General features: G+C 39.3%; 1 protein-coding gene across 1 annotated transcript in view; it reads left to right on the forward strand.

The window, feature by feature from the left end:
- Window positions 1-24,922, forward strand: part of LUZP2 (leucine zipper protein 2) — a 62,739-nt gene extending 37,817 nt beyond the window's left edge. Inside the window, exons 7-9 of the mRNA XM_054390608.1 lie at window positions 11,956-12,042; window positions 23,641-23,718; window positions 24,815-24,922. Coding sequence (XP_054246583.1) covers window positions 11,956-12,042; window positions 23,641-23,718; window positions 24,815-24,922 — 273 coding nt within the window. The remainder of the gene's footprint in view (window positions 1-11,955; window positions 12,043-23,640; window positions 23,719-24,814) is intronic.
- The last annotated feature ends 888 nt before the right edge of the window (window positions 24,923-25,810 follow it).

The following is a 25,810-nucleotide window of genomic DNA, read 5'->3' on the forward strand; positions in this document are numbered from 1 at the left end:
CCTCTTGTCAAGCCTGATAAGCAGCTGTTTCATCTTCAGGAAAGAAATGATGATCTCTCTGGTAAATATCTTATTTCAAAGATATTCTCATCCAGCCTAAAAATTGCTTTAAAAAATGTCAAATGTATTTTAAATCCACTGAAGGGTACATCAAGGATTGTGTGTATCACTTGGGGACAATCATCCCTGGGAACTAGGGTGTTTCCTGCTTAAAAAGAAGCCGGGGGTGGGGGGGGGTGGGGAGGAATAAGTAGGTTGCATATTTTTATTCATAACTGATGACCATAACACCTGAGTGCTTGTTAGAGATGATATTTAACACACAGAACATGGTGTAGAAAGGGTAATTAGGAAAGCAAATTGCCAAATTTCTTGGGAAGGCTCATTTTAAAAAATTGATTTCCTAGTGAAGGTGTTTTGGTCTTTCTAGACAATGCAAAGAACGTAAGGAAGCGTAAATCAGGTTTAGAAAATCAGAGTGTAGAAGTGCCTGAATCAATGCAAAGAAGTTGTTGTTCTAGGTAGCTTAAGAATTTAGCAGAGTGGGTGCTAATGGGAAATCCTTACCTTGAAATTGCAGAGAAAATTCCCTTCAAAAGCAAGATCAGTCTGAGGTTTGTGACATGTCCTAAATGAGTTAATATTTGCAATATGCAAGAACATAAAATACAGAATGCATCACTTGAATTGGCACTAATACTTCAGACCAAAGCCATTTTACCTGTCATGTACCTGTCATAACACCAGCACTGCTGCTGAAAGCATTGACCGTTACAAATGCATTTAGGGCTCCGTGCATACAGGTTCTATGACACTAACAACTCGACCAAGCATAACCAGAAGGCTGGTCATTAATCCCGAACTATGAGGTCTTTAACTTTCTGAATTGTTGGCAATTATTTTTCTTATAGAGTTTCTTTTGCTGTGTAATGTTGCAGCAGTAACCGTTCTGTGTTCTGACAGTGGAAAATGCTCCTGAACTAGTTGAGAGTTGCTGGATGTGGCTTGCAGTGTAGCAATTTCTTTTCCCCATTCCCATTACGGAGGTGATGAGGACAGAGAAAAACTAATAGAAAGGAGGAAGGATGAAACTCCACTTTCCTTTTTTAATCTCCAGAGGAGTGCCAAAGCACCTGGGTACTTAAAGGGTACTGCTAATGGATAGAAACCATACCATCTCCTAGGCTGCCTGATGTTGGATATGTGGGTTGCATGCATCAGAGCTCTGGGACCAGCTTCCTGTTGAGGCACCTTCTACACTTACTCTATCTTGGCATAACAAACAACTCTGTGGATTTATATGGAGTTAGCAGATGGAATGCATTTTTGCTCTGGTTTAATTCCTTTTTATAGAAAGGTTAAAAATATACATTGTAAAAACTCATAATAACAGCTATCATTCAAATATGTGCAGTGTAAAGGTACCTATGCTCTAAATACACCACAATGCTTTAGTAACAAAATAATGGCAAGCCACAGTCAGAAGTGGAACAGAGGGAAAAAAAAAAAAAAGTCCATTTCCAGCACCAAGCTTGAATACAGAAATGATGGAAAATGCAGTGACACATATCAAAGTAACAGTGACTGCTTTGCTCTGTAGTGGTTTTGCCTAATGCAAAAACATTGTTTCATGTATTCCCCAGATAAACTCCCTCATTAGAAATGCCCTGAGGTTTTTGTGTATTTTGTGAACTGCACTGTTTTAGGAGTGGAAATGCACATTAATTCAAATTGTGAAGAATGACACACCCTCCCATCTTGTACACAGCAGAAGTGGAAAGAGAAGATATGAATGCCACTCCAGTGTCCTAGTCTTGATGAAGGAAACACAGGCTGCATAAGAATGAGGACTGTCCTCCTGTAGAAGTGTGTAACACAGATTAATAGGGGAACTACCACTCCATTTTAAAAAGACTTAAAGATCTCACAAGGAAATGCATCACTTCTGTGGTAAAAGCCGCTGCAAGGAGACATTGCCTCTGTCTTTGATCTATTGTGAATATTTTGGACTCCAGCATACACTGATCAGTGTAAAAATTCAGAGAAGTTAAAGTACTCTGGGCCACCCTTCTTTTATCTGCAAATAAGTACTTCATCCATTCCCCATCAAAGTAAACTTGGGGAACTTCATATCTTTGTTAAGTCTATGAAAGCATTCTTGTAGGAACAGGAGTGAGGAGAGCTTGTGAGACTGTTCAAAGGAGGTACAAGTCTGGAAAGCTGGTCAATAGTTCTTCCTCGTATCTCTTATTTCCAGGACTTGCTTCAAACTGAGATTGTTATTGCCTCAGAAAGCTTCCAGGGAACTTTTTTTTTTTTACAGCCCTTTCTTTTCAGTGACTAATTTTTAATAAAATTTTATTACATGCTGAAAAAAACATTTAACACCAGAGATCATTATATTGAAAGCTGAAGCCCTTTGTTTTTATTACTTACTTTAAAGAAGTCTTCATTATTAGCACATTATCTTGGTAGTAAATTAGTTTTATTTTTTTTTTCAGCTAAGTACAATCAAGGGAAAGTGGAAAAAAAAATCAAACACCTAGCATCATCTCTTATTAGTCCATAAGTTAAAAACAATATCATGCTCCTTTGAAGTTTCAGTGGCATGATCTTTATAATCATTGTCATTTTGTTAGCTATTTGACCTCACTCTTTTGTTACAGAGTCTAAGTAGCTGGACTGGCCCCTTAGCCCAGGGTTCAACTCTGAAATTAACAATGGGGTAATGGGCTGGAGAGGTAACTGGTAACCAGTTATTACTGCATTTTTGTGGCTGTTAACTGCAGGTCACTTTGCTGTATATGAAAAATGCTCCAAAGTCTCACTCTTATTATGCTCTTTCGAGGTCCCTTCCAACACCTAACATCTGTGATTCTGTGTAACAGTTCAACTTTTTTAGGACCTTCAGCCTCCTCAACACTCACATCCAGCTGAGTTACATGGCAGCAGAATCAGCTAAAACCACTCCATGGCACTCTCCCTCACAATCCATTGTGTGAATGTTTAACCTTGAAGGGAACAAACTGCCTTCCTCTCAATTTCCTGTAGGTAATAACATAGTTCAAACCATCATGGAGTTTGTTTAGCACAGCTTTAGCACCAAATTATGACACACCTGAAAAATATATGCTTGATTTGGTGATTCCATGGTGCATCTTCCTTTGTGTTTCTGTTGCGACGTGGCCAAACACTGGACTAGGGAACTGCAAGGACAGAAAGAAAAGGTTAAGGTGTAACTCCCACTGCAAGTCAAGTGGGAGAATGGGAGAAAGAAGTGAAAAAAAATCTCAGATTCATGATTTTAAGATTAGGCTTGCCTCAGCAGAGTTGAATAAAATAGTTTCAATGTGACTGTAGAGCCAAAAATAGGAGAAGCACATCAGCTAGTTTCTATTTGAAGTGTTTTACACACACACCAAAAAAAAAAAAAAAAGTGGCAGCATAAAAATTCTGTTGAAAGGACATCAAATTGGTTAAATAAGTGCCAAGAACAATTAAGCTTGGTCAAGGTGACCCTTCATCCTCAGATGCTAAAATTGTGCCCAGATATTGCAGAGTATTCCATTTATTCTATCACACATGCTGATCTGAGATCTCCAATGACAGCACAGAAGCACAGAAGCCTAAATCTCTATTAGGAAGACATTAATAAGCTCTGCTTATCTCCAGATACATCTTTCAGAGATTAAAACTATGTATATTATTTAGTGAAGAAGTTTTGGTGGTTGCTTTTTTGCTCAGCATGCTAGGAGCTCTAGAGAATATCTGAATACTGATGTGGTAGGCAGCACATAATAAAACCCCCAAATCTAGACCCACCAGGCTCTGCAATACTGGTATAAATGGTGTACTCACGGCCTTTGCTTTGCTCTTGGATATTTTTAATTTTTTAACTTTTGAATGTAGCATATTCCTAAAGTTTTTGGTGGGATTTGGAAGGTACCTCTGGAGATCCTGTAATCCAAACTTCCTGCTAAAGCAGGCTCACCTAGACCAGGTTGCACATCACTGCATCCAGGTGAGTTTTGAAAGTTTCCAGTTGAGGAGACTCTATGACTTCTCTGGGCAGCCTGGTCCAGTGTGCCAGCACCCTTCTCATAGCAAAGTTTGTCCTTAATTTCAAGTACAACCTCCTGTGTGCTCTTTGCCCTGTGCACTGTTGCCAGGCACCACTGAAAAGAGCCCAGCCCTATCCTTGTGACCTCCACCCTTTAGCTACTTGCCATCCTGATTTAGATTTGTTCCAGTCTTATATTTTAAATGCATGTGATAGCTCAGCCTAAAATGTATTCCATCACTTCACCTGTTTAGGACCTAAAAGAATAGCTGTATTTGTTGGGAGATGGAATTATCTCTGTATTTTACCACAATATTCTTAATTTCAATTGACTGATACTTCACTTATTGTCCCTGAGTGGGGTAAACCATGAAAAATGCAGGCTGGGCAACTGAATGAAACAAAGTTCTTTCCTACTATTTCCCACTGATTAAGTGATCCTGCAGTTCACTATGCAGTACTTGTGCTTTGTCATCTGTGAAATAAGGGGCACTGCCTACTGCAAAACACAGTAGGAGACCTATTTTGAGCGTGCTGTTTGTCATCAGGGCCACACTTTTTCATTGTTCCAAGCAGGTTTCAATCTATAATGTGAAAAGCAAGAATTAAAAGCAGGAAGATGGAGACAAGCTAGCATGAATAACTCTATCTGCTGTTTAATGGCATGCAAGCACGTCATCAAAATATAGAACTATATTTGTTTCTTCCTAATCTCCAGTCTAAATCTGCCCTCCTCAAGTTTCAGTCCATTTCTTCTGATCCTACTCTTACAAGCCCTTGTAAAAAAAATCCCTTCCCTGCTTTCTTGTAGGCCCCCTTCAGGTACTGGAAGGCCACTCTTAAGTTCTCCTCAGAGCCACCTTTTCTCCAGGCTGAACAGCCCCAACTCTTGCAGCCTGAAAAACAGATACAGCTTTCACTATATCCAAACCCAGTGATTTCTCAAATTGCCCCCAATTCTTTTGCTTGACTTAGAGAAATAACACATTAAAAGCTTGTAATTGAAATACAAATGATTAATGATGCCAGAAGCCTATTACTGAGTCCTTGAACAGCACAATAATTCAAGAAAGTCTTGATGCTCTGCGTGGCAAATCCAGTTGTGTTTCTTGGCCAACTGTACAGAGCCTTCAGTACTAAATGTAATTCCTTGCTTGGTCACTTTAGAGGTTGTTCTACTTTCCCTTTTATCTATATAATATAGATTTAGGTGCATTGGGTGCAATGAAATGCTTTGAAAGCAGGTTAGCAATGATATTTTTATGCTTTTAAATATATCCAACAACAAAATATGCAGGCCTATATGATATAAATAAGGGGGTTTAGAATCCACTCCTTTTGAGATATTTATGCAAAGCTGTCTGTGGACCTCAACAACACACTATCAGATGAATTATAAAAGTGTCTGCAGCAGAACTTTATGGTAACCCTGTGACGTAAGTGTAGTGCTATGAGATCTGAACTCAGGACTGCAATCCTGTAGTACTACACAACCACTTTCTTTCCAATCTGTGACAGGATAGGAGATTAGTCTAAAGGAAATCCCCAGAGAGATCACAGGAAAAGCCTTCATTGGGGGTTTAAAAAAAAAAAAATAGAGGCAAAGGATGTCCTACAGGAATCCCACTCTGTTTTGTAAGACATTGAGCATGCTCAGCTCTCCCTGACATTGCTGTGGTTGCGTCCAGGGTTTTGCAGGACCAACCCCCTAACATGTTAGCAGCAGATTTCCCATGACAGCTGTCCTCAAAATGCATAATATATATGCAGCTCACACTTCTCTACATCTTTAGAGGCAGCACTAGCCTTCAGAAAATGTTTGTGTCATTAGCCCAGTTGACTTGAAAGAAGGAGAATTGTGTAGCCATAGAGCATTTCTCTCACCTGCAAAAGGCAGGATTAAGAAAAGCTGTGCAAACAGATGGAGCAGAACAGATCTGATAGCACTGCTTCAATTTCCTAACTGGATTATATGAAGTGTAATTTAGGTTTTGTTCTTTAAGGCACAAACTTTCATACACTGGTATACACTCATAGAGTAGGAAATGTTTTTCAAAAGGTATTTTCCTCCTCTTCGCATATCAGCCAAACAATTAAAGTGAGACAGAAGCTGTCGACAGCTGTGGGAACACCTACCTGGTTACAAATAAAACCCCAACAGATAATCATGTAAAGAAAAATATTTTGGCAATTCTATTGGCTTCTCTTATGGAATAAAGTGTCACCAAAATCTCATATTGCTTTTTTACTGACAAGGTGTAATTCCCATTTCCATGGGCTCATAGCAGCCTTCCAGTACCTACAGGGAGCTTACACAAAGTTAAAGAGGGAGTTTTTACAAGGACATGTAGTGACAGGATGCGAGGTAGTGACTTTAAACTGAAAGAGGGTAGTTTTAGACTAGATGTAAGGAAGAAGTTCTTCTCCCTGAGAATAGTGAAGCACTGGAACAGGATTGCCTAGAAAAGTTGTGGATGTCCCCTCCTTGGAAGTGTTCAAGGCCAGGCTGGATAGAGCTTTGAGCAAGCTGGTCCAGTGGAAGGTGTCCCTGCCTATGGCAAGATGATCTTTATGGTCCCTTCCAGCCTGAACTATTCTCTGATTTTAGATTCTTATAAACATACAAAGTATCGCCTAGTATTTGTCTTAACATCCTTTATTTAAGTTTTCTATATGGATAGTAAGTCTGGATAATTTTAACAATGAAAGACCTGTTTGGGTTTGGTAGAATGTAAACCAAGTATTCTTTAAACTCACTTTGCAGTTATGTCCTCTGCTAGAATAGAGCAGATAAACAATAGGCTCCATTGGTACAGGTAATAAATGAGAAATTATGTAGACTCATGATGCTAAATCTGTTGCATTCTTCATTGAATTAGCATAAAATTACTGGGCACAGGTGCTTTTGTAATTGGAACTCATTTGGAAAATGTTAGTGTTCAGTGATCCTCAAAGCTGAATAGCTGGTTTTGGTGGTGGTGTTATGATGCAGTGCCATTTCAAGTAATGTCAAAATGCCATCTGTCCTCACATTTCAATAACTTTTTTTATGTTGTAGAAGACTTCTCTATGTATTTGGTTGCAGGACTCAGTTCCGTTACCTGCAGAAAGTAACAAATGTCTTTTTTTGTCAGGAATCTTTCTTGTAACTGCACAAGTTCTTATCACCCAAAAGTATATGGCAGTAGATTCCCTTATCTCTGGAATCAAGCTGCCCTTCAAATGGTCCTTTGTCTTTAGTTTAGTTTTATGATTTAAGGAGGCACTCTGAAAATAATGCAAGCTAGAAAAAAATGGCAGCCAGAATGATCTTATGGAGCAAATGTAGCTTGTCAGAGTATACCCAAACTGAAATTAGGTCTGTATAGCACTAATGGGAGTGTTTAAAGGTATTGACAACTGAGACTTTAGAATCATATATATATTTTTTTTAAGAGTACTTTTTTTCAAGAGAGGAAGGACCCCTGAATAGTTAAAACTCAAATATTTTACAACAATAATGTACATGTTATGTCCAACAAAATATACTGCTAGGTGTGGCTGCATGTGTGAGGGAAATTTCTGCTCTTACAGTACTGTTATTGAAAGGATGATTCAGGAAATTAACAGCTAAATATGTCATCTATCATCCCAAATGATCTGTTTGAAAGAACATGTCCTTTCTCTCTGATGGATGTTCAGCCATTTGAGGTTATTGTGAATGTTCATCTCCAAGAAATTCCATTAAATCCAACACAAGTGCATGTGAAATGTGTGAAAAAAGCAAATGTGATCTTTGATTATCCATGGTAACAATTTTCACTTCTGATGGGAGTGAGGTTGTTCTTGTTCTTTGCAAACCTTCTGATCATTTGTGGTAAGCAGCTGTTTTCCACCTTCAAGATATTTGCATATAGAATAATAGAATATAGTGAAAAAGAAGAAAATAGTAAATAAACAAGTGCAATTCTGTTTGCTTAAGAAATAACATGTGGGAGTTTAAGGATCTGGTACACTAGGATTGGCAGTCCTTTGAGAATTACTCTATATCAACATAACTATGTGCATTAAATAGAAATAAAACCTGAGCTATGTCTTTCCCAGTTATTGTTAAATAGTATTGACTGTGCAATAGAGAAAAGTTGGTTACCTGTTCTGTAAGCACAGACAAATCTATGCCTATGTATATTGGCCCAGAAGGCCAATGGCATCCTGGTCTGCATCAAAAGAAGCATGGACAGCAGATCAAGAGAGGTGATTCTGCCACTTCACTCTTTGGTGAGACCTCACCTGAAGTACTGAGTTCACATCTGGAATCCTCAAGACAGGAAGGATGTGGACCTGTTGCAGTGGGTCCAAAGGAGGGCCACAAAAATGATCAGGGGGCTGGAACACCTCTGGTACGAGGACAGGATGAGGAGCTGGGGTTGTTCAGCCTGGAGAAGAGAAGGCTCCAAGGTGACCTAATGGCAGCCCTCCAGTACATGAGGGGAGCCTAAAAGAAGGCTCCAGAAGGACTGTTTGCAAAGGCCTGTAGGATGGGGGCAATGGTTTGAAATTAGAGCAGAGCAGATTTAGATGGAATATTAGGAACGGATTCTTTACCACAAGGGTGAAGGAACACTGGGACAGGTTGCCCAGGGAGGTAGTTGAGGCCCTATGCCTGCAGACATTCAGGAGGAGGCTTAACAAGACTCCAAGCAACCTGATCTAGCAGAGGATGTCCCTGCTGACTGCAGAAAGAGGTTCCCAGACGAGATGACCTTCGGTGGTTTCTTCCAGCCCAAACCAATCTATGATTCTACATACATATACAATGATCACCACTGTCATAGAAATATATAAGGTGATTACTGTTACTAGAACTGAACTCATTTATTCCTGCATGTGAGTTAAACTCTGGAAGATTTTCAAGTCAGAATATAAAGAAATGTGCTACAAGGGTATCCTTTATACTATAGATAGATACAGATAGATAGTAATACTTGTAATACTTTTCTTTGTTTGTTTGTTTGTTTTGTGCTTGTTTTTTGATGTGGTTTCTGTTGTGGAAAGAAATAATAATGAATTATTTTTAAATGACTGAAATTTGCAGGGCTAGCAGGGTGTCAAAGATTCTATCACAGCATCCAAAATGCTGCTGTAAACTTCTGTAATGCAAATGATGCTGCTTTAAAAGGAGCAGGGAAGGAGAAGGTGAGAGGATTGACACTTTGTTCATGTCTGATATAAATATGCAAGGCATTACGTGGCAGTTGGCCTGTGTGTGTGATATACAGACAAAGTCCCTGGCTTCCAGGAGCTGTCAGACAGAAGTGACTCTGGAAAGGAGATAATTCTGGCTCTTGCACTATACACCTTGCCCAGAAAATCTCTGACAACTTCATCTACCTGCTACATACAAAACCGCTCTAGTTTTTCACAGCAAGTCCTACAAATCCTTGAGCATTTGGGGGTTTCCCAGACATTACAATAAGCTGTTTCCATCCCAAAGGAATAAAACCTCTCCCAGAAGAATACGAAGTGTTTGAGTGAGCTGAGAAATGGGGATGACTCATGCCTTGGTTGTTTCCTCTCTGTAGCCCCTTGCAGCCCATCTGTTAGTACCCTCTGTGGAGGCTGGTGAATAGAAGCCACCCCTCCCCAGCCCAGGGAGGTCTCTGAGGTTGGCCTTGCTCAGTGTGCCAGAAGTCAAGAAGTGCAGCCAGGCACAACAGGCACACCAGAGACAGCCTTCCCTGCAGGTAGCATTTGATTGTAGATTAGGCCAGTGAAGCCTTCAGTAGTAAAGAAATATGTTCCTGGGCAAAATACAGTGACTTCTCCATTTAAAGGTTATTAAAGCAAGATATGAACATGAATATCACAACATTGCCCATTATTAGAGAAAAATTATCATGGGTCACATAGAAGTTGGGATTTTTTGGGTCCTTCAACATCATGAACTTACACTCTGCCAGAAATCACTCACTTGGTTTGCTTCCATTCAAAATGCTGTGCAATCTTCTTGTTAGATCAGCATGAATATCCTTAAATATAGAATATTTTTGTAATGTGGAAACGGAATGTCACTAGTAGAAGACTTCAGTGTAGAAAAGAATAACCTGTGAGAGTCTAAGTAACAGGACATAAATGTGTTGATGAAACCCATATTTATGTTGGCAGGTCACCTGGCAAGCAGTCCTGTCAATAGCACTCTGGCATCTCTTGTGAACAAACACTGACTAGAGACAGTAAGAGTTGTGCATTCATGCCAAAAGCCATGTGGCAAGAAGAAAGATCTGATAAGACTACCTGTAATATGGCAAAGAATTGAACTGCCCATCAAAGTCAAAGCATGTTATGAAAGATGGAATTCAGCTCATCCAGCCTTGCAGTTTTATTTTGCTGAGGATGTTATAACAATAATAATGCAAGAAAATTTGTTTGATGGTAGAAAATAAACTATGTATAAAACATGACTGAAGGAAATTTCAAAAGCATGAAGAATTGGGCTCCGTCATTTATCCCAGTGCAGACTTGGGAAAGAACTCAAAGAAATAATGAGTTTGGCTTGATCTTCTTTCAGAAGCATTCTGCAAATTTTGCTGCAAGCAAATTGGAGTCTAGCTTTGCCTGCAAACAGATAGATTAAATATATTGCAAACATTTTGCTTGTTTCAAACTTCTGAAATGCAAAGCTCGGTGTTTGGTTGAGCTTGGTAATTTGTAAGTTATTTTAAAGAAACAAGATAAAAGGGTTGATGATCCTTGAAAAAATATTCACATGTGAAATCCTGTTTTGAAAAGCTTTGAGGAGGGTTCAGAAAACTGTAAGCAAATTGGGAAGGAGTTCAGGAACAGTTTCCAAATCGTTTCACTCTGGAACACTTGATGGCATTTTTATGAGTAAGCTGTCAGTCTAGTAAATAAGCCTCATTCAGACAAATAATAGCATATTCATTTTTTATTAGAAGAGATTATTTTTAATAAGAAAGGATCTTGTTTACAAAGCCTACCTCAAAGACTCTGACAGCAGCAGCAAACAGATGAGTCTTCACATTTTTTTTAATTTAGCTTTTTTTTTTCCTTTTGTTTTTTTTTTCTCATGTGAAAAATCAGTCTCAAAATGTTATACATTAAGAGTACCTACAGAAGGTGGAAGAAAGCACTGTGGTGTTCTGGCCATAAGGACAGAACTCAAATCTACAAGACCCAGCCAGGCCCTGGAAGGACACCTTCTTAGTCTCTGTTGTTAGGTGTGGTGAGGTTTTAAACTACAATTCAGGATGTGCAGATCAGTGTCAGCTTGGGTTGTGTAGTACCTGTCCCATCTAGCAGACCATTTGGAATGTAAGGAGGTGAGTGAAAAGCACAAAACAGAACACGCTTTGCCAGCTCGCGAGGATGGTGAGGTCCCAGAGGGAAGAGGCTGTAGAAAGCTGAAGTGAGGTAAAGCAGTTTATAAATGGTTTCCACTCAGGGCCTAAAGCTCTCCCAGAATCCACAAGATTCTGAAGAATACAAGTTCTAAAAAATGCCTTTTTTCCACCCCCCTACCCTTTCCTCCCCCTTCCATCCCAATATTTGCACAAAAGAGAACACAATATAACAGGTATTTCATTCTAATCTTGCTTAGTAAGAAAGAAAATCTACCACCAAATCACTTTGCCTTGGTCAGTTTTCAGATATAAAGTCTTGATTACTTTTATGAAAGTAATCCTTTGCAGTGCTCTGCTTTAACAAGAATGTACATTGAATCTTTCCCTCTATGAACTTTGCTGGGAATGCAGAATATAAAGTAGCTAACAATTTACAGCATCTGAACTCTTGTGGGTTTGGGGGTTTTGGGGTTTTTTTGGTGTTATCCTAGTTTTTCAAATGTGACTTATTTGAGATTTCTCTCTTTTATTTTGGTTTTTGTTTCCCATGTCCAGCGGAATGCCTCAGCAGAGAAAGAGAATCTTCATGCAGCCTCAAGAAAGGAAGAAAATCAGAGCATCCAGGAATGTGATTCTCAAGATGTAAGCTTAGCTCACCTATAAATGAATTTAATCCAGATGGAAATATTAATGCCTTTAGAAACTACTGATGTGACTGACTTTTCCTAGTCAAGCTAGTACATATATTTTTACAGCCTGGCTATATTCTGCATTAAAGTGCTGAGGAACAAATCACAGAATCATAGAATGGCTTAGGTTGGAATGCTCTTTGCTGTCAATGTGTACAGGTATACCCTGGGTTTCTCTTAAAGACTCTAACAGAACTTGTAGAGCTGTTGCAGGAAGATCAGCAGTGGAAAAGATGTGATCTGGTGTTTAACCATTTCCAGAACTGTCCCTAGTTGAAGAGTTGCTGCATAACAGTGAGATGCAGAACCTAGTTTGCATGTTGTTTCTTCTACTAATCAGGCAGAGCTGACACAGATGTTTCATTTGATAAAACAAAAGCTTTGGGGAGATGTAAGAGGTGACAGCATAGTAGCTGAAGTATGCAGTCTTGTCCACTGCCAGCCTGGGAACATTGTAAACTGTGTCTGTCTTATGACATGCCTGACAGAAAGCTCAATCTGCTGCTTTTACTGAGGCAAAATTCATTCAAACAGCACAGTGGGAGCTGTTAACAGAAATCCCAAGTGCATGTATTATAGCTGCAATTACCACAACATAAATAAAACTGGAATAAATAGAAACAGAGGGACAGAGTATGTTGAGTGAATGTACTGTGTGCTCAATAATCCCATACAGTGCCATTGCAGGTGAAATACATAAGACAGTAGGAAAAAGTCTGTCACAACAGCTCTTGAATGGAAGCACTGAATACACAAGCTGTTCCAGATAGAACTTGCTCCTGTGGAGGTGACTGAGTAGCTTGCTGCTAGTGAGCATAGCGAAGTAAAGAAAAGTTTGTTAAACAAATCTTGGATAATTCAATATCAAACAAATTGTGAAAATCTGTAGATGTTACCCACTTTGCTTTGTTCTCTAGTCTCAGTTTTTATTTTTTAGGTTGTATAGCTAAGCATCCCTCTCTCTGTCTCAAGTGTGTAATTCAGCTGCAATTCCTTCTTTATGGTTTTAGGGATGTTTGCACTAATGAGTATAGTTTGCATTGGAATGAATGCAAATGCAGATTTGTTTACAAATGGGATACAGGCAGGCCACAGCATGTTGGCAAATTTTGAAATCAGATACTGCTGATCCCCTACCTGTCTTGAAATTTGACATAGGCCCTCCAGTAGCCAGATGTAGGTAGGATATCCTGTAATACAACATTTTCATTATTTAATGTCATCTGAAATTTGTCAAAGATCAAAACCAAAAGAACTTAACTACAGGTTTGTTTTCCATTATTTAGATGGTGATGATTAAGGAATCCTATTTATATATTTTTTTCTTAGCCTTGTCCAGGGATGTTTTTCCTATGATGGGCTTATTGAAAGTCTGTGCAGAACCAGAGTTCTGCAGGGCTTTTTTCAGTGCATCCTTTCCCTTTTCCCTCTTCCCAAAAACCTTTTGGGAGTTGGCTTTTACACCAGACTGTCCCCTTTTCACATCAAACAATTTTTATGTGTGTTCTAGAGCATCAAACAATTCATAAAGTGATTTTCTTGGTTTCTGTTCTCATCTTAGATTTCTGGCTCTTTGTCCTTGTAGAGTCTTCTCTGATAAATAAAAGTGATAGTGCTTTTATTTACTGCCTTAATTTCCTGCAGTAAACAAACACTGCATGTTCATTAATCATTCAGTGACAAAGGACACTGAGTATTGGAGCAAAACTTGTACAAGTTTCTAAGCAACCAGAGCATTTTGCTTCATTTTTCTCTATCAGCTTCAATTGCAGAGCTTTGATCACATTGCACTGTCCCATTGCTTTCCCAAGGGAGTGATGAGAGGAGAAAGAAATCATCATTATAACAAAATTTCAGCCTGATAAAATTGTTAAAGTGAGTTCAATAGTTCCCTGAATGAGGACTCTGAAGGTCGTAAGAAGTTGCACCATCTTAGCTTAAACACCCACTCAGTCGTTGTGCTCTAAAATAGAAGGATATGAAGTGCTGAATCTCCTGAAAACCTACATGCACATTTCTCATACCTCCTGCTCCATATCTTCCTTCTAAAAAATGAGGGTGAAAGATTGAAATACAAATCTGCAATAAATTCATGAATAGAACTGATTAAACATGACCTTGAATAAACTGGAGTTAACTTTGTTCATGATGACTAAGATACCTGGTTTGCCAGCTGACCGAACAATGTCATCCTTTTCTCCCTGACCTGATTTAGTTTCATTGGAACTAGCTCAGTTCTTTCTTTTCCTCTTCAAATATCCCACATACCTGTTTAGTGCCTGCTTGAAGGCAAAAGGAGGTGTGTAATCATAGAATCACAAAATGATTTAGGTTGGAAGGGACCACCAAAGCTCATCTAGTCCAACCCCCCTGCAGTCAACAGGGACATCCTGCTGACTGCAGGTTGCTCAGAACCTAGTCAAGCCCCACCTTGAATATCTTCAGGGATGGGGCCTCTACTACCTCCCTGGGCAACCTATTCCAGTGTTCCACCAGCCTCACAGTGCAGACCTTGTTCCTAACATCCAACATAAATCTACTCTTTAATTTCAAACCATTGATCCTTGTCCTATCACTGCAGGCCTTTGCAAACAGTCCCTCTACATCCTTCTTGTAGGCCCCCTTCAGGTACTGGAAGGTCTCCCTGGAGCCTTCTCTTTTCCAGGCTGAACAACTCCCTCCCTCAGCCTGTCCTTGTAGCAGAGGTGTTCCAGTCTCCTGGTCATTTTCATGACCCTCTTCCATCAGGTCCATGTTCTTGCTGTGTTGAGGGCTTCAGATCTGGACACAGTATTCCAAGTGAGGTTTCAGTGAGGTCTTACTAGTAACGATGGAAAAGAACACTGAAGCTGCAAACCTTGGTCTGCAGTGGTGGAATTATGCCCTGAGTGCCAAAGCTGGACAGAATATCACTTATTTAAACTTCTTGATTTCCTGTCCACTTGTGATGTGTTGCATGATTATTTCAGCAATAAATTTAGCCAGTTCTGATTTGCTGCATTGATGCAGTGTGGAATATCCTTCTCAGTTTCATTGTTCAGAGGTTTGTAGATCAAATTGCATAGTTTAATAGCCAAGGGACGTGCTGAATTTTAACTAACTTTTGAAAATTCTTTTTAAATGAAGATGCATACTTGGCTGATCCACCTTTGTAATTTATACATCCAGCTGTGAACCTCTCCTGCTCTGCTGTATAATTCATTGGGTGAACGGAATGCTATAACTTCTGAAATTTTGCATACTTTACTAATCAAGCTGCATATTTTATAACCAGAATTTCATACAAAGATGCTTTGTTAATTAAAGTGCACACTGAATTGGTAAAGGCAGCACAGTATTTCAAGACCTGTGCCCCCACCTCAGTTTTCCTGTCTTGTTAAATTTCTCATGTACTCCTCCAGATTTATGTTTTCCTCTTCATAAAAATACTGCTTAAGGCAAAAAATCACCTGTATGAAAATTCTATTTGATAAACACAAATAGATCATTAATGTGTTTCTTTAAGTTTATATAGAGCAAGTGGCATGTGTTCAACATCACTAAATTTCATTTATTTCCCTCTCAGGACATGGCAGTTGTGGAGCTACCATCCCTGGAGGTATTTAAACTGTGTGGACATGGTGGTTAGGGACACAGTTTAGTGGTGACCTTGCAGTGGTGGATCAAAGTCTGGACTAGGTGATCTTAGATTAGATGTTAGAAAGAAATTCTTCACCATAAGGGTGGTGAGACACTGGAACAGGTTGCCCAGGGAGGTGGTGGAAGCCTCATCCCTGGAGGTTTTTAAGGCCAGGCTGAATGTGGCTCTGGGCAACCTGATCTAGTGGAGGGTGTCCCTGCTTGTGACAGGGGGGTTGGAACTAGATGATCCTTGAGGTCCCTTCCAACCCTGACAATTCTGTGATCTTGAAGGTCTCTCCCAACCTCAGATATTCTGTGATGCAGTGATTCTATCATGTAGAAGAAAAATCAGGAGAATTCTGTTGTGTTTAGTCATAAAAACTGTAAATATTGCCTAAGCTAAATTTTAAAGAGACATTTAGAGGAAACTATACAATTTCAAAAGATTTAATAGCAGTTAATCCAATGAACTGGCATGGCCAGCTATCAAATGCATGCAAACAAAAGTTTCCAGAATCTCTTTTTCATAAAGTCTTTTTCCTTAGGACAAGTTTAGCTTTCACTACTGGGACTCTCAGTGCTGTATGTTAGAGATTTTACAGCTGAGTGTTCAAATGTTAAATTCTTTCTGATAAAAACCCCAGCATATATAATTTACTGACTATAATGCAACATACTGGAAATAACAGTCAGGACAAATTAATGGTAAAGAATGCTTCCACACATAAAATAGAGATTGTTCTGTAAAATTAATTAATTCAAGGGTGAAATTCTGGGATCCGTCACTAGGGGTTAGATAGAACACACTATATTAGTATATATATATACTTAAAATTTGATTAATTAAGGAAATATTAAGGAAGGGGGAGAAAAGAGAGGAGACAGGACTCTAAGTTTCAGAGAAATCCATTTTTCTGTCTTGTTTCATTGCTCTGAGTCATTAAACTACTTCAAGGACTAGTCATCATTTACTTAGTAACTGTATACTCAGATAAAGACAGGCTATGATTATAAACATTGAAGGTTTGCTTCCTGAATGTTGAAAAAGGAGATTGCTTGTGTGGGCACATGCTAATGAAGCTAGGACAAAGTGTGCTTGACTGAGGAGTTCTTCAGGAACTGGGGAAAATATCTATAGCAGAATTCCTCTTCATCTCATGAACCTATAAATGTGATGCTTTGGTAAATGTTCAGCTTAGATGGATGAGGGAAACAATGAAATGGTTCAAATGCTCCTTTCAGCCCAGGGAGGTAAGCACTGCTCGTGGCCAGTGAATAGAGCAAATACTGACTGAACTCCACAAAATGAATGGGACCAGGACTTATTCTTCTATCCCTGCTACCTTTGCAACTGCCAACCCCAGTTTCCTTAAAGAAAGGCAGAATGAAGCACAGGATGGATGTAGCTAAAGGTTAGACTGCCCATTTTTTTTCTAAGTGCTAATGTCAGGGAATAGAGTTCAGTAATGAAGTTAGAACTGGAGGAGGTTGTTAGCTTTTTTTGCTGTCAGTTTCATAAATGCAAAACAGTGCACTGAGTGTTTTTATAATCATGTGTGAGAAGTTCATTACAAAACAGCTTTTCACCCTGCTAACAATTTGCCCTTTTAAAATGTTGCAAGATTTTAGTCATAGAGTAGGGTTTTTTTCAGCTAGATAAAAGCATATGCATTAAATTAAATTATCTTCTTCTTACTTTACACATTTCCAAGTATTTAACCCTGCCCACCCCTGCCACATCCTCTGCCTTTTGATCTGCATTCTTCATCTACCTTCAGGAACAAACAAGAAAATAGCCTATATTATTTAGTTGCATCTTTACATTGGTCCCCAGATCCACATACTACCCTTCTGGATCTCCAGAAAGACTTTATCTAAGAGACAAAGGGCAGTCATCTATACATGGTGCCTTTATTTCCTCCTGGTGTTAGAAATTTCTCTTTTAAAAAGGAAAAATATTTTTTTTTTTTTGGCATCTAGCTAGGCTGAACTGTGGAACCATTGCAAAGAGGCACAGGGAATGTACTATGTATTTATTCTATACTTGAAGTCATTACACAGAGGTCAAGACAGAACTGCCTGCAGAGTTACCTGAACTTCCTCTAAGTCTTCAGATGGTGACAGCGTAGTAGTGACTGTTCCTTGTCCTCCCATGAAGCCAGCACAGATGTAAAACCTGTGACTGGCAGAGACTGTGTGCAGACAAAACTCTTTCCTCCTTTGTGGGTTGTTCCCACTCCTCACCATACAGCTTTCTGAACAACAGGAGGGGAAACACTGTTGTGAAAGAAACATCCTATTACACATGGCATGAATACCAGGCCCTCTGTGAAGCAGTGTTGACAAGATTTAAAATTACAGCCTGCTCTCTTTTGATGGTACAAGAGAAGTCAATGGAGTTGCAGTAAACTGAAAAGGCTGACCTGTGACCTGGTTTTTATGGGATTTTATTGCCTTTTTTTTTCTTTTTTTTTTTTAAACTTCTGGGAATTGTTTCTACTTGGATTCTTTGTTGTCTTTTCTTATAGACTTAACATTTTGCTAGCTGTCTTAGCAATAATCTTTCTAAACAATATTAATTCTTTGAACGAACTGAGCTTCTCTTAGAGAAATAGAATCACAGAATTGTTAAGGTTAGAAGGGACCTCAAGGATCATCCAGCTCCAACCCCCCTGCCGGTCCCCATGCAGGGATACCTCACACTAGATCAGGTTGCTCAGAGCCACATCCAGCCTGGCTTTAAAAAACTCCAGGGATGAGGCTTCTACCACCTCCCTGAGCAACCTGTTCCAGTGTCTCACCACCCTCATGGTGAAAAACTTCTTCCTGACATCAAATCTGAATCTACCCATTTCTTTTATTTTTTCCATTCCCCCCAGTCCTATCACTCCCTGACACCCTAAAAAGTCCCTCTCCAGCTTTCTTGTAGCCCCCTTCAGATACTGGAAGGCCACAAGAAGGTCTCCTTGGAGCCTTCTTTTCTCCAGACTGAATAGACCCAACTCTTTCAATCTGTCCTTATAGGACAGGAGCTCCAGCCCTCTGACCATCCTCATGGCCCTTCTCTGGACATGTTCCAGCACGTACAGATCTTTCCTGTAATATGGGCTCCAAGACAGGGAAAGCTCTTGTAGGAGATACACCAAGGTATGATTTCACCATAATGTCCCTGATAGGCTGAAATCTCAACTCAAAGCTTGGAAAAACCCCAGTATCCTTCCAGCAGGCACTTCTGAAATGCCAACTTCATAAAACAGCAAAACCACCTTGACAGCATTTCAACCCCTTTATTTTCCAAAAGCAATTATATTTGATGTTGGCTGGTTTCCACCATGTCAAGCTATCATTCTGTATGTGCATAATTACTGTACCCCTCACAGGAGTGAGTCTGACAGAGAGACTTGCATAGGAGAGGAAACAAAACAATCTTCCAGCACTTGGCATTAGAGGGAACTAACAAAAACCCCACAAATTTAAGATTTGCCTTTTCTTTTTTGCCTGTATGTCGTTCATGGCTGTGAGACGTATCCTAGTTCATTTGGTTGATATTTCCCTATTTTTCTAAGGTGGTCTTTAGGGAAGGGAAATGTTGGGAGGCAGGTGTATGTTTGTATGTGTGTTTCTATATACACATATCTACATAAGCATAAAAATACAGGGGGGTGTGTGTATGTATGTGCATGGGTTCCCATAGAGCTGTGGGGGTGCGTATGTATGGGGTTGAGTTTAGGTTGCTTTAAATCCAGTTTGCAGTTATAGCAGGAGATGGATTTGATAGAGTGGGTCCAGAGGAGTGCTACAGAAATGATCAAAGGGCTGGAGCACCTCTGCTACAAGGACAGGCTAAAGGAGCTGGGATTGCTCAGCCTGGAGAAGAGAAAGCTCCAGGGAGACCTAACAGTGACCTTCCAGTGCTTGAAGGAGGCTACAAGAAGGCTGCAGAGGGACTGTCTCCAAGGGCCTGCAGTGATAGGATGAGGGGTGATGGCTTGAAATGAGAGAAGAGGAGATTTAGATTGGATGTGAGGAACAAGTTCTGCACTATGAGGCTGGTGGAACACTGGGACAGGTTGCCCAGTGAGGCCCCATTCCTTGAGATACTCAAGGCTTTGAGCAACCTGACCTAGTGTCCCTGCTGACTGCAGGGCAGTTGGACTAGACCTTCAAAGGTAATGGAGGTCCCTTCCAATCCAAACCATTCTATGATTCTGTGATTCTATGTTGTCATGCCCATCTGCCTTGGCTTTAGGAGTTGAATTGAAAGGCCCATGGACCAGCTCAGCTCATTCACTAGGACTTCTCACACTTCTGGCTATTGAACTGCTCTTGACATATTGAAAGTCATCGCTGTTGTTTGATCTGTAATTTATTTGTTAATGGTATACAAGGTTCCCCTGTGCCAAGGAATCAATAACAAATGCTTTATGCATTAACAACATCAAGACACAGAGTTGCTTTGGTTAGAAAAATGTCCAGTTCTACTACCTTTCTCCAACAGTGATCCTGATGGTGTGCTACTAAAAAGAAAACAACAGTGAAAGAACAAATATGATAGACATAAATCTTCACTGCTGTTCTCCTACCAAGACAGCCTTCATCTGGCCTATGAAAAGAGTGTGAATGATTGGTCACTTATACAGCATCAGTTTTATCATTTGATGTATTTTCTTTATGCCATCCATTAGTTTGTTGGTTTGTTGTTGGTTTTTTTTCTTCTAATCTATACATCTTAAATGTTTGACCTATATTTTTATTAATTTCAATTAATATTTTTTTTTTGTTCCTGTCTATTGTCTTGGTGAAACGGGTTGCCTGAAGGGTTTTTTTTAAGTATATACAGTTTATTTTTAAATTATCTAATTCATTGGTATTGTTTCTGTCCTCTTCTTTACACAACCTGAAACGCTGTTGCATTTTTGACCTGCCACATCTTTTATCCTCAATCTGCTCACCTGGAAGTCTCTAAAACCCTTGAATTTTTTTTCTAAATATGACTAAGCTGAAAACATTTCTTTTAATCTATCTCGCTAGCAAATATATTAAATACCAGCCCTGCCAGGACCACACTGTTAAGCTTTTGATGCATTCAAATTTTATTAACTACTTCTATTGCCATCTCACTCTCTAGACTTTTTCTAGAACAAAAACTATGTGTTGATATTACTTGGTATTTTTTTTCATAGAAGGAATACATTCTTTATGGTTTTTTTTTGTTGTTGTTTTTTTTTTACTAATACTACCCTGATTATTCCTATGATGTGATATTAATCCAACTTTTGAGTACAGCAGGAAAAAAATCAAAAGAGACTCCTCACCACCAATCACACAATTGCATCATCTCAGGGGCTCTTCAGTAGCTTGAACATGACTAAAACCCCCTTGAAGTATTATAAAATCCTTGGCAGCACCCCTGACTCTCTAGAAGCTTGCAGGAGGGAGAGACTTGTCCCCTCTCCAAGAAGTTTTCTTAATAACATGTTTCATTTTCATACTCACACCTGTTCATAGATCAACTTTTTTACAGGCAAGGGACCAACAAGATTTCTCAAGTGCAAAAATTTAATGAATTTCTTCCCCTTTGTCAATCTCTTACTTTTTAATTAACTCTAACCTGACATCAGTTTGACTGAAAGGGTGCTTATAAAATTCCTTGATATTTGATGTCCATGCTAGGGTGTTTATTTCTAGTGTTCTTTGCTCAGTTAGGTAATTGTTATTGTGTTGTGGTTTAAGATGCTGAAGGATGAATTAGGATTTACTTTCCCTCTTCTCGAGAAAATCAGCCCCAAAAAAATTTCTCACAACCTACCATTTGTTCATGATTCCTTTGCTGTCCTTCAGCCAGATAACTTCTTGTCATCCAGGTGGATTTAATTAATCACAATACGAAAAACCAAACAAACAAAAAAAAAAACCAACCAAACAAAACTCAACCATCCCAAAAGTGAACAAGAGAAAAAGCTGTAGAAATGCCAGCAAACCTTGTAGTGGATATTATTGAAAGCATGTTTGATTTCATATTCCTAGGAGAAAGTTCACGTCTATATAGCAGTGATCCTTTCACCTTTTTTCATTAACATGTTGGATATGTCTCATGTGCAAAAAATATTCTATCCAGGTTTGACTTAGCTTCAAACATCTTCAAGGGCTCATGCCAAACAGGAAGAATTTCAGAAGAGTAATGTTAAAATTTAAACTAAATTATATTATTGCTATGTTAGAAAGAGTCCTCATCATATAATGGTTTGGGTTGAAAGGGACCTTAAATGTCATCTACTTCCAATCCCCCTGCCATGGGCAGGGACACCTCACACAAGCCCAGGTTGCTCAAGGCATCATCCAACCTGGCCTTGAACACCTCCAGGGAGGGGGCATCCACAACCTACCTGGGCAACCTGTTCCACTGTCTCACCACCCTCACTGTGAGGAATTTCTTTCTAATATCAAGTCTAAATCTGCCCGGAGCTTCTCTCAGCCTGTCCACAGAGCAGAGGTGCTCCAGCCCTCTGATTGTCTTCCTGGCCCTCTGATCACCTTCATGGCCCTCCTCTGGACCAATTAATAACTTTTAAATGTACCACGTTTAATTCCAAAACCAGTAAAGAAATCCCAGCATGCTCACATTCTCAAGTAATGCCTGAAGTTTCACAATATTTTACTGTATTTCACGTTTTAATTTCTTCAGTTACGGCATCATTAATCCTGCTCCTGAAGGGACTTTAATTTAATTAGAGCAGAAATTTCAGTGCTGGTTAAATCTGTACTTAAGACTCATAACACGAGATCTCTTTGGTTCAAAAAGTCTAACGTGTAGTTAATTTTATTTATGCTCTTCAACTCTGTTTTCCAGACACTAAAAAGCATATTGGAAAGAAAATGACATTATTGCTGGAATAAAATGACAGCAATGAGTCTGACAAGGATTTCCATGCCTTGAGTGTCATCTCACTTCCCCATTCAGAGAATTGTGGCACCGAGGAGATTGAGTAGTTTAGACAAGAGAACAACACAGAAGTCCTGCTTTGAATGCGAGTTTTCAACTGTTTGTTACTATTTTCTCACCCACAACAGACAATTATAAATACTTACCTGTTCCATGGAACCACTCTAAGAATAAACTTCACTTTTTGTTATGAAATTTAAGAGGGGGGAGGGAAGGGGGGAAGTAGCCAGGTAGGTATTGTTAAGTTTGAAGCTACATTTGATATTATAATAGGGATTAATAGAGATGATGGCAGTATGTGATTCACTTAGCTAGGAAAATTTATTTTCTTTGATTCCACCAGCCAGGCTAAAAAAAACCACTGTGATTTCTTTTTCTCCTCTTTCTTCTCTTTCTCCTCTTTCTTCTCTTTCTCCTCTTTCTCCTCTTTCTCCTCTTTCTCCTCTTTCTCCTCTTTCTCCTCTTTCTCCTCTTTCTCCTCTTTTTTCTTCTTCTTCTTCTTCTTCTTCTTCTTCTTCTTCTTCTTCTCCTTCTCCTTCTCCTTCTCCTTCTCCTTCTCTTCTCCTTCTCCTTCTCCTTCTCCTTCTCCTTCTCCTTCTCCTTCTCCTTCTCCTTCTCCTTCTCCTTCTCCTCTTTCTTCCCTTTCTTCCCTTTCTTCTTCTTCTTTTTCTTCTCTTTCTTTTTCTTTTTCTTCTCTCTTCTTTTTCTTCTCTTTCTTCTCTTTCTTCTTTCTTCCCTTTCTTCCCTTTCTTCCCTTTCTTCTCTTTCTTCTCTTTCTTCTCTTTCTTCTCTTCTCTTTCTTCTCTTTCTTCTTTTTTTCCTTTTCCTTCTTTTTCTTCTTTTTTTCTTCTTTTCCTCCTTTTTCTTTTCCTCCTTTTTCTTTTCCTCCTTTTTTTTCCTTTTTCCTTTTCATTTTTCCTTAGGAAAACTATTAATATTTTAGGGGGAAACATATGACCTGGTTATTTCTAACACTCATATTGACAGGCTGGCAAGACGTGTTTGGGGAATCGCAACAATTCAACGTCGCATTTGAAGACAGCAGAAACAGAGACAAGCTTTCAGGTATCCTATTTCTGAGTAATTCTCAGGGTTTTTACTAAAATGTCTTGTAAGGCATGCCAGTACTTGAAGTATCCTTATACATTCCACACCAATGTTTCCGAAACAGAACAGATTATTCAGTTCAGATGTTGTTCCTGGTTGCAGTTCATCCTTTCAAAATGTCTTCTGGTGGTAAAATTCTGCAAAACTATTGAAGAACTGGACAATCCCAACAGTCAAATGCTTCATTGGATAGTGTGATGTCCATAGCACAGAGTTACTTCCAAAATAATTCATAGATTTATAGAATGGTTTATGTTGGAAGGGACCTCAAAGATTATCTAGTTCCAACCCCACTGCCATGGGCAGGGACACCTCACACAAGCCCAGGTTGCTCAAGGAATCATCCAACCTGGCCTTGAACATCTCCAGGGAGGGAGCATCTATGACCTTTCTCGGCAACCCATTCCAGTATCTCACCACTGTAAAGAATTTCTTCCTAATCTCCAGTCTCAATCTGCCCTTCTCAGGTTTCAATCTATTTGCTCTCTCCCTATCACTACAAGCCCTTGTAAAAAGTCCCTTACCTGCTTTCTTGTAGGCCCTCTTCAGGTACTGGAAAGCCTCTTTCAGTCCTCCCTAGAGCCTTCTCTTCTCCAGGCTGAACAGTCCCAACTTTTTCAGCCTGTCGCTATAGGGGAGGTTCTCCAGCCCTCTAATCATCTTTGTGGACTCCTCTGGACCTGCCGTATGGAGCCGTGTTCCCAATGGAAAAGTTATAGCAAGTTATATACCTGAGCTCTTCATTTGCTAGACCATGAAAAAAAAAAGATAAAAATCACCATGATTGTAAAGCAGCATCAGACTTGTATGGTTTTGGACTGTCAAAGATAGTTAAATAATCTTCCTGTAGTGGAGATCAGAATCCTCTTCTAGACACAGCTGATGAATATTATATTCTGTTGTAGCTGTTTAAGACTGATACATCACTTTACTAGAAATGCAGCTCAGTGTGCGCTATTGCCATGGATTTTTAACATATTTGTATTATTATTTACCTGCATATGTGAATATCCTGCCTGCAGTGCTTATGCTGATGCTTTTTTTTCACCTTCAGCAGAAGTTGCACAGCCCGCCGTGGACTAAGCCCGAAGATAAAAAATCAGCTGAAAGAAAGGAGAAAAAATTCGAAGAGTCTGTTAGCACAAAAGAAAAAAAACTCTGAGCACTACTAAACTACATGAAAAATGCCCATCACTTGCTTCCATCTTCATCTTCTTTTTAGTCCAGAGGCATGAAATGTATCAGGTTTCTAAAGCATGCATTTTTCACTGTTTTATGAATGTTTGTAAATTAGTCTAGAATAGACCAATTAGTACCTTCCAGCAATAATCCAAAATGGATGTTTGAAAAAATGCTTCATAACCTAGTCAGATTTTGAACTCTTGTTCTACCTGATCAGTCATTGCATACTATAAATTAGTTTCTTTGTAAACAGCAGCTGTTCTCAAGTATTTTCTCAGTCTGTTCTATTTCATGTATCTTTATGGCAGATTAGGTTTTAAGTCAGGAATTAAGGGGTGGTTAACTTGGGGGGGCGGGGGGAGGGGGTTAGAAACCATAATAAATCTGTGCAAACAATGTTCAAGTTCAACTCATAACAGTAACTGTAAAAATGGAACAGTGGGGGTCCATGTATACTTACCTTTCAGTAATACCATTTCAGATCTGCTCACTTAATAAAAGATGGTTGGTTGGTTTGGTTTTTTCTAACTGCTATCACAATTAGTCCATTTTTCAGCACTGAAGCATCCACAGAAATGCAGAGTTAAAGGGATATGGATAGAGTCTTGGCTTTTAGGATTCAAGCAAAAATGTTTGCAGGTGGAACTGAGTTCAAATTTTGTAGCTTGGGTACTAGCCATGAGAAGTCAGTTTTATCCCTTATAGTTGTCCTGATCTCAATAGGATAATTATACTTTACATGGTAAAACCTCCATTTATGCACTGCAGGTGGCCCTTGGTCACTCCAGCAGAAAGAAGCATTTTGGTTGGGGTAAGCTCTGTGACTCTTAGGGGTCATCTCATTTCTCATGAGTCAATTTGTGACAAG

Source organism: Indicator indicator, chromosome 21 (assembly GCF_027791375.1).
Source record: "Indicator indicator isolate 239-I01 chromosome 21, UM_Iind_1.1, whole genome shotgun sequence".
NCBI classification, from domain to species: domain Eukaryota; kingdom Metazoa; phylum Chordata; class Aves; order Piciformes; family Indicatoridae; genus Indicator; species Indicator indicator.